At 47.4% G+C, this 9,177-nt stretch overlaps 1 protein-coding gene across 1 annotated transcript in view; it reads right to left on the bottom strand.

Annotated features, from left to right (window-relative positions):
* Nucleotides 1-479: 479 nt before the first annotated feature.
* ITSN1 (intersectin 1) overlaps nt 480-9,177 on the bottom strand; it is a 221,103-nt gene continuing 212,405 nt past the window's right edge. The window contains exons 35-40 of the mRNA XM_068547009.1: nt 6,379-6,591; nt 5,255-5,376; nt 4,106-4,188; nt 3,699-3,782; nt 2,707-2,880; nt 480-628 (exon numbers count right to left, since the gene is read on the bottom strand). Coding sequence (XP_068403110.1) covers nt 480-628; nt 2,707-2,880; nt 3,699-3,782; nt 4,106-4,188; nt 5,255-5,376; nt 6,379-6,591 — 825 coding nt within the window. The remainder of the gene's footprint in view (nt 629-2,706; nt 2,881-3,698; nt 3,783-4,105; nt 4,189-5,254; nt 5,377-6,378; nt 6,592-9,177) is intronic.

Raw genomic sequence — 9,177 nt, 5'->3', positions numbered from 1 at the left:
ATGCCAAGATCATCATGATTATTTCTAAACACACCAAGGACTCGGCATCATAGGTCAGGGGGCCTACCTGGAGGCTGGTGGAGGTAAGAAACAGGAGGATTACATGAGCTCTCCAAAACTACAGACATGGCATTTATAAATCTATTTTACAGTAACCAGACCCAAGCCTCAGGCCCAGGGATGGGCCAGACTCCCAACCGAACGTAGCTGGGGGCGATGGGATTTCAAAGACCCTGGAAGCCATGATGAGCCCTGCAGTGAAAACAAAGGAAAACACAGTTTTGCTTCACACAATGGGAAATTGTTTAGGGGGAAGGATTGTCAAGAAGTATTCCCAGAAGCTTTGAGGGTCCTGTCTCTGCTGTCCTGTTGCCCTGTGGCTGAACACCAAATGGTGGTCCTCGAAAAGCAACACCATTTCCAGACAGCATCTGCTGCCTCAGGCTGGAGCTCTGCCAAGCACGCCCTGGGCCGGCTCCCTAAGGCTCATCAAACAACTGCAGGTCCAAGCGGACCACGATCTCTCCCGTGGGAACTTCATGCAGCAGGAGACACTTCGTAACTGGACCCTTGGAACCCTGGTCCTTCTTGATGTCAGACACGCGGATCTCCGTCCGACCCAAAAAATCTGAAAGGAGAAACACACAGACCCTCCTCAGAGAGGATTCCTTCTCTTCACGGCGGGTACTTCGCATATTGGGAATGTCCCAGCAAGTTGTTATACTCTTCCTTCTTCCAAAAGGGAGTTAGGTCAGTTTCCGAGAATCCAGGGACTACAATGACAGCATAATTTTTAAATGAAGTGAAAACCAAAAGGTACCGGGATGGAGACGAAGGAGAGCCCAGAAGGAGCTCAAAACACAGACTTTCTCCCACCCGAGGACCCCCAAAGGGCTATGAGCTTCCTGGGAGGCAATGCAAAACCAGATGTCCTATCAGCTGCACAGTTTGCAACTTACATGAAATTTAAAGCAATTGCCCAGAAGAAAGTCAGCTATTTCTGGGACAGTAGTTTCTCCCAGGGGTTGTCCCAGGAACACGCTTCGTGATGTTACACTCCTTTTCAAAAAGTCAAGGATGGTGAACAAGGGCTGGTCCTTATAATGTACCACTGTAAGTGCCAGAGAGCAAACTCGAGGGGGTGGGGAGGAGGTGACAGCACGGGAGCTGCATGCTTCCAGCCGTGCTCCCAGGACAATCTCAACACCACTTTTTATCAAGTATTGAGTGTCAGTATGAGAATGGACGTGAGCATGTTTGAAACAATTTTTGATGCTGTGCAAATGCACAATGGTGTTAAACGGGCCTCCAGACCGTTAACTCCTTCATTTTTTCATTCAACAATTAGTTTTTGGAATATGCTATGATCCAGGAACACTTGTACAGGAAACAGCTTTTCTTTCAACGGTTAAAACCTGGGAATTTTTTCTGGTGGAAGATACCGGTTTATTTTGCCCCTTGTGCATTTCATGGAAATGATCTCTGAAGTAAGAACAATACTAGGATTTGCAATTTAAACTCTAGTGGAGCTGCCACTGTGTCGTGGTATTTCACTACTAAAAAAAAAAAAAAAATCCAACCTCAAGCCTTTATTTATCAGAATAAAAATTGTCAATGAGGGACTTCCCTGGTAGCTAAGTGGTTGAGAATCCACCTGCCAACGCAGGGGACACGGGTTCAATCCCTGCTCCGGGAGGATCCCACATGCCGTGGAGCAACTAAGCCTGTGTACAAGTACTGAGCCTGAGCTCTAGAGCCCGTAAGCCACACCTACTGAGCCCGTTCGCTGCAACTAGAGAAAGCATGTGCGCAGCATGGAAGACCCAACGCAGCCAAAAATAAATAAATAAAATAAATAAATTGAAACACAGTGCTTAAGAGCCCAGACTTAAGAGTCAGATTGTTCTGGTCATGCTCTAACATTTAGCCAGCTATGCGACCATCTTTGGGCAATAATTAGTAGTAACTAACTCACAACGAGATAATTCATATAAAAGTACTAAAAGACAAAAGCCACATGGAGCAATTTAAGCCTTCCCCAGATTATGCCTGCACTGGACCCTCACTCCTAGCACTTAATTTTACTCCTTTGAATATAATTAAGTTGAGACCGCAATCTTTAAACTTACTCTCTTATTTTCGTTGGGTTGAGGAAGGGAGAGAGAAGTTTCTCAGAATCATTGCCAGTCCCATTTTTTTTCCAGGCTCAAGCAGAAACAGAAAGTTGGTTGACGGGATGATGCATCCAAAACAATTCCATCCCTTTAATTAACCAGAAATGTCACCCAAAGGGCACTGATTGATTCTGCCACATTTTTTGTGGGCTAATGTTCATCTTGCTTTACTGGCTAGTTTTATGAATTCTCACCACAGCTTTTAGCCAAGGACTGAAGAATTGGGCTGAGGCTTTGTGGTATAGCTCTCCCTGCATTTACTTGCTTTGCGGAAGCATAGGACCATGGTCTTTGTCTAGGGCAGCTGGACCACTCTAGACCAAGCATGCTTTGTCCACCTTCTCTGAGACACCCTGGCATCAGTGAAGGCCTCTTTCCAGGGGATGCTGAGTCTTGTCTTATGCCAACCTCATCTCTCTGGCAGGAAGCCCAAGAAATTCTGGGCACCAAGTTCCCAGGTAGAAAATATTTATCCATGAAAGCCAAGTGACAGCGAAAGGGGAAGGGTGCCTCGGGGCCGCTGTTTACTCACCATCTGGAGAGAACTGGTCCCTCTCAAACACGGTGATGCAGAGGACCTCCTGCTCCAGGTCTCTGATGAAGAACTGGCAGTTGGAATTCCACTTGGGATTCAGAGTGTCCTGGATTGTCTTGGTGATGTGACACTGGGAGCCCATGGTCACCTCGCAGTACGGGTTACTCTTTCCTAGAGGGAACAGAGCCTGCTTGACTCCCGCCTGCTGCCCAGCTCTTCTGGGTGAGCGTGGCGGGGTCACAGCCATGTGGCAGCTCTTCCCGCTACACCCCTCATTTTGATCTCCCTCCAATGCCACACTTAATAAGCTGCATAAAATGGAGAATCCAGGCAGAAACTCACACAATCCAGCATCATACTTAAAGTGTAATACTTAAATATTCATAATACTTACATAATTACATTAGTGGGCTTCAAAACTAAGCCTTTCCTGTCTCCTCACTTTAGCCCTAGATTGTGTCAAAACCACAGTCATCCCTCAGTGTCCACGGGGACTGGTTCCAGAACCCTCCACAAATACCCAACTCCTCAGATGCTCAAGTCCCTTACATAAAATGGTATAGTCTTTGCTACCCACATCCTCCCATATACTTTCAATCATCTCTAGATTACACATAATACCTAATACAATGTAACTGCTATGTAAAACGTTGCCGGTGTGTGGCAAATTCAAGTTTTGCTTTTTGGAAATTTTTCGAATTTTCTTCGAATATTTTCGATCAGCAGTTGGTTGAATCCGCAGGTGCAGAACCTGCAGATACAGAGGGGTTGACTGTTTTGTGAAAGGGCAGCCACTCAGATCTCTCTCGAAAGCAAAACGGTGGAAAAGAATTTTAAAAAAATTCTTTTTAACAAGTGCTAGAAAAACCAAGTCTGGAAGGAAATTGAGGATTATGGAAATAGCACATTTGTTTTAAAGCCAGGTGGAGGGGATGCAGAAGGGGCTTCCACCACTAATACGTGCTAGAGGGGGCCTCTTGGGTCCTTACCGTGTGACCGACAGGGTTTCAGTTCAATGCCCTCAACCACGTTCACCATCAACCTTCCAATGCCTGTGGCCCTTTGGGAACGGACTATGACGGCAGGAGAAACAACACAAAATGCTCCCGTTTAGGATGTGCTGCCTTTCTGGTTTGCCTCATGATCCGTATTATGCTCCCCTACAAGAACAATTCCCCACCCCTCCCCCGCCTTGAATTCTTGCTTCCTTGATCCTGGAATCTGCCCTCCAGCCCTCACCCTGCACCTCGCTCTCCCTCTCCCGCCTGCCTGCCCCCTCAGGCTTTCCCCTACCCCCAGGCCCATCTTCCAGCTCTAAGGGTTCTAGGCACAACCAAATGGTTCTCTGCCGCCACTTTGTGGGATCCCGGGCCCCCCTGCTCAGCGATGCATTTACCCAGGTACGCCTTCTCCCGCTTCTTCTTCTCCGTCTCTATGTAGAGTTCAGAAGCAGCTTTGATTTTCTGCACCCAGGCGGTCCTTGGAAAGGAAGAGACAGAACGGTGCCAAACAGAACTCAGGCTTCAGGTCTGTACAAATTCAGTTTCTAGGACTCTGCCTTGTTCGTTTGATTTTTACAACAAAGGTTCAGCAAAGAAAGTCTGGTTTTATGTCACATGGTGCTAATCATGATTTCTAGCATGGACAACAAAGGCACGAGTGACATTTTTACTGATGTGCTCAAGACCTGAGTTTGCGTCCCCATGGAAGAAAATCTATGATGATAAATGCTGCCCTGGAGGAGATGTTGGCAACAACTCCCCTTCCTTCCTTCTTGAAAAGCATCACATATTTGCCTAATCCAATAAGGCCAGAAGGATTTCTCTCACTAAACCATCCAAGGAAAGAAACCATTTCCCAGATAAAGAACCACTTTCCGTGAAAAAGCACACAGACGTTGGGGAAAGCATATTGGCTTTCCCCTACATCTTGGCGTGATGTTTTCGCCTTCCTTTTCCCGAGAAGCATATGCATGACGACTTTAGCCAGTTTCCTGCTTTTTGGCACAAATGCTCTTGGAACGCTGTAGGTCTTATGTCAAGTTCACCCTTCAGAAAATAATCTGTTTCATTTGGCTCCGGGGCAGAACCTTGAAGATGCGATTAAAGCAAAAATGCCCACAGTTCTAGGATCCAGAATGTCTGTCCAGGGAAGCCAGCTGAGGAGGGGGGGTCAGGATTAGGTGGTCCTGTCAATCCCCAAATCACTTTCCTATTGGTTTCTGCCACCTGGGAAACCTTGGGAAACGAGATGCTCCATTTATCTCAAATTCTGAAAATTGCTTTTTTAAAAAATTCTCAAGCAGAATTCGTTTCAATGCATTTTATCTTGCAAAATTCATGCCATGGGTCAAACTTCTGAGAGGCTCTAGAAAAACGTATTAAGACCACCCCACCTTCATGCCCCCCCCCCACAACCTCCAGCCAGAGGGGATGGCATTGCAACTGAGGGAACGTTGGGAGCCGCTGACTAGTTAAATGTCCCACATCTGTCCTGCACCTGGTGGGACCTGGGTGCCCAGTGCCAGTGAGGAGGCAGCTCTTACCTTTCGTTTATGCTTTCTGCTCGGAGGGTGTAGACTCGGTCAATGTGGGAAATGTGGAAGATGGGTTCATCCCCGGAAGGGTCAGTGGGTAATTTTACTAGAACCTCATTTAGGAAAATAGGCTGAAAAATAATGCACAGCCATTACAAAACCAGACTGGGGGCCATGTATTGCGGTAAACTATGAGTATGTGTGTGTGCTTACGTGCATGTGTTCTAATAAACTAGACTGAGGGTGAGGGTGTGTGTGTGTGTGTGTGTGTGTGTCTGCGGTGGGGGCGGGAGGGTGTTTCAGTAAACTATAGCAGAATAATGATTTTGTGTTCATACTAACTCTCAGATACTGCAAGTTATAAATATGGATTTCCCCCCTCCATTTTGCAGGTATTTTTTAAGTCCTCCAGAAGAAGACGTGACGGGTCTGTTTTTCCCACAGTATGTCCTAATCAGCAAACAGTCCCCATCTACTCTACCTCCAAGCAATTCTCTCCAAGTTGTTCATACGAAGCTGCTAGTGACAATCTACATAAGTACATTGTGCTTTTTCCCAAAATAAAGCTAACTGCTGCTTCAGAGAAAATTCTTCTGTGAAAATACTCACACAGAGACAAGTTTAGAAAAACAATATCCCATGACACGAAGACACATAAACACAGCCATGTACGTAGAAGCAGACCAAATAAACAGCTTAGGAAAATTCTCTACACGTTGACTATTTAGATTGGCTTTTGCTGGAAAAAGGTGAGGGGCACAGATGTTCCAAACCATCTTGAGAAGTTTGGAGGGAGATCTGGGAATGTTCGGGAGGTGGGTGCTTGAGTTCTAGTCTCGAGCTTTCCCACACCTGCCACACTAGACCAGGAACCCCACCAGGGCAAGGCATACCTTCAACACATCTGGGGGACCCACAGCAGCCACTTGACAGCTAATAGATGTGTCGTCAATTGATTTGAGCGGCGTTCCTTTTCTGATACTGCTGGACCCGTGATGTTGTGGTCACCTAAATCCTGTCTCAGCCCCTGAACTTCCTGTAATGCTCCTGAAACCCTGCTGAAATGCTCCTTTTGGAAACTTCCTCCTCCCCCAAACGTCAACCCTGATGTTGCAATACAGAATCAAACTTACGGTTTTGTACATTTTATATTGCAGGTTTGATTTGGGGCTGAAGACTTTGTCGGTGCCCGAAGAGCCCAGGGGCTTTATGATTTGGGTCAGCAGGAGGAAGTCGTTGAAGAGGAAGCCATACAGCTCCTTGTTGCTCTTGGCCTTGTAGAGTTTCCCACTGTGCAGAAACTTGCGTGGCCCCAAGCAATTGGTCACTGAATTGAACACAAGTTGCTGAGAAAGGAAAACAAAACCCAAAGAAGACACAATGAAGTGAGGTCATTTTTTTGTTTTGTTTTGTTTTGTTTTGTTTTTCTGCATCTGAAAGCATGGGCTCCATCAGAATCTGAGGCCTGTAACTTAGGCTCAAATCAAGGACTGCTTTGAAGACTTCAGGCAGGGACTTTTGGAGCCAAGAAGTCAAAGTCGTGGTTCTGGAGATTCCACGTGTCAAGATGAACTTTGGCTGTAATTCCTAATGCTTTTCCTTGAGGTCTGCTCAGTGTCTCAGGGTGACTGGCGCTTTTCTCCCTTGTATTTATTGGGGAAACTGGGCAGCAGGAAGAAAACACTCAGCCCTCTCCCTCCTTGATGGCTATGTGCTGTGTGCAGGCTAGTCCGCTGGAGGTGGCGTGAACCGGCTCCAGTGATGGCCCTGCACAGGCTCAGACAGTCCTACGCGGTTCTGGAAAGCAGCAGCGACTCTCTCTGTACAGTTCCACAGGACAAATGCTACTTTCCAAGGCGCAGCTTGAGTCCAGGCCCCTACCACATGGGTGGACTACAGAACTCAGTGGTGCTGACAGATGCCTCAAAGCCAAGCAGAACAGACACTGTTGGTGCCCATTAAATCTCACCCAACTCACTGGTCCCGAAAATGTGAAGGGGACAGGCAGCTCTCTTCCTTCCACTTCCCAAAACTTGGAGACAGATCGAAGTGCTGAAACGCAGCTCTGTCATCCCCCTGGGCTCTATATCTCATGCTCTCTCATCCCCCCTGGGCTCTATCATCTCCTGTGAGCAGGTTCTAAAGGGGCAGAGGGAGACTGTAGAACATATGACCCCACTAAGGCCCCCCTTTTGGATAGCGGGGGAGAGACTGAGGGAGGGGAAGGCCACAGCTGTGCCCAGGAAGTGATACGATCCAGGCAGGAGTCAGAACTTCGGGTCTCCACCTGCCCACATTTGGGCCCCTGGGGTATCCTCCATCCAGCAGCCTTCAAGGCTGAGTCTCTCTCCAGAGCTATGAACCCTACAGACCTCCCTGAGAAGAGTATTAATGAAGAGGTGACAGTTCACAACACGCATTCCCCAAGAGATGCTGCTGGCCACCTGTCTGCCTCCAGTGTGGGAGAAAGAATCAGTGGGGCCTCTAGGACCAGAGACCTATAGGCAGCAAGGAAGAGTGACCAGTGCACTCTGTTCTCAGGTACAAGGAGGGATGAGGGCCTCTAACCTCCCACTGAGGTTCTGAGGGAGCCCCAAAGACTGAAGGTGACACCACAAAGGGAGCCTTCAAAGGATGTCAATCTAGCCCTTTTTACTCACCAAGAGAGAGTTCAAGCCACTTGGGGGCCATGAATCTAGCAATTCACTTGGATGACATAGAGGTGATGTGGTTTATTCATACTCAAAGGTTAGAGCCTCCAACTGGCCAGGCTAACACTGAACATATGTGAATTGGGAACAGCCTTGATAGTTCTTGATCTTAAGACAAGAATGCCAAAGACGGCATTTATTTGAAACTTAATCACCAGTGTGTGTCCAGATCTGGGCTAGGAAACAGAAGCCAACACGCCCCCTCCCCACGATCGTGAACCTTGACTGTACAGACAAAACAGACCATACAGAAAGCTGGTGTACAATAGCCACGAAGGATCGGTCACTAAAGAAGGACAACAATCTATTTCAAAGAGGGTATATACATCACAAAAAAGCAAATGACAGGAGTTTATTTTATTCTTAATGTTTTGAGGGGTTTTTTTTGCCGTGCCATGTGGCATGCGGGATCTTAGTCCCCCGAGCCCATGCCCCTGCAGTGGAAGTGTGGAGTCCTAACCACTGGACCACCAGGGAATTCCCTATTCTTAATGTTCTAAGATGAAGACCCAGGCCTCACTGAGTCCCGTGACTGCAGCCCTGAGACTCAGGGAAGGACCCCTTTAAAAGTGCACAGTGAGGGGAATGCCCTGGCGGTCCAGTGGTTAGGACTCTGTACTTTCACTGCTGGGGCTGGGTTCGATCCCTGGTCGGGGAACTAAGATCCTGCAAGCCACGTGGTGTGGCAAAAAAAAAAAAAAGAAAGAAAGAAAGAAAGAAAAAAGATAGGGAACATTGAAAAAAAAAAAGAAAAAGTGCACAGTTGCACTTAAGGCTGGCAGATTCAGGAGCTGTTCAAGTCCACTGTCTTCAGGATCAAATTAATACTCCTTGGAATGATACACAGCCCTTCCTTGCCCTGGCTTCAACTTGCCTTAAAGCTTATCACCTATCACCCTACATTGCTCACCCAAGTCCTGCTCAGGCTGTGCCCTCCACTGAAATGCCCTCCCCCTGGATTCTTTCCTGGAGACGTATCTTCATCCTTCAACACCCAGCCGAGTGTCACCTTCTCCAACATGTCCCTGAATCCCTCCACGACGGTTCCTTCCTCCATGAGTGTCCAACAGCACTTGGCACCTAGATCTGCCTCATAATGTCTCACACTGTGTGGTAAATATTGGTTTGATCCCTCTACTTGGTCCAGGACTGTAGGCTTTTTGAGATGGTGTAGGTCACATCTTATTGATTTCCATGTCCTCAGTGTTTAGTACTGAGCAA

This window comes from Eschrichtius robustus, chromosome 6 (assembly GCF_028021215.1).
Source record: "Eschrichtius robustus isolate mEscRob2 chromosome 6, mEscRob2.pri, whole genome shotgun sequence".
NCBI lineage: Eukaryota > Metazoa > Chordata > Mammalia > Artiodactyla > Eschrichtiidae > Eschrichtius > Eschrichtius robustus.
The sequence above is the reverse complement of the archived record's forward strand: the minus strand, read 5'-3'. Positions and strand labels throughout refer to the sequence as shown.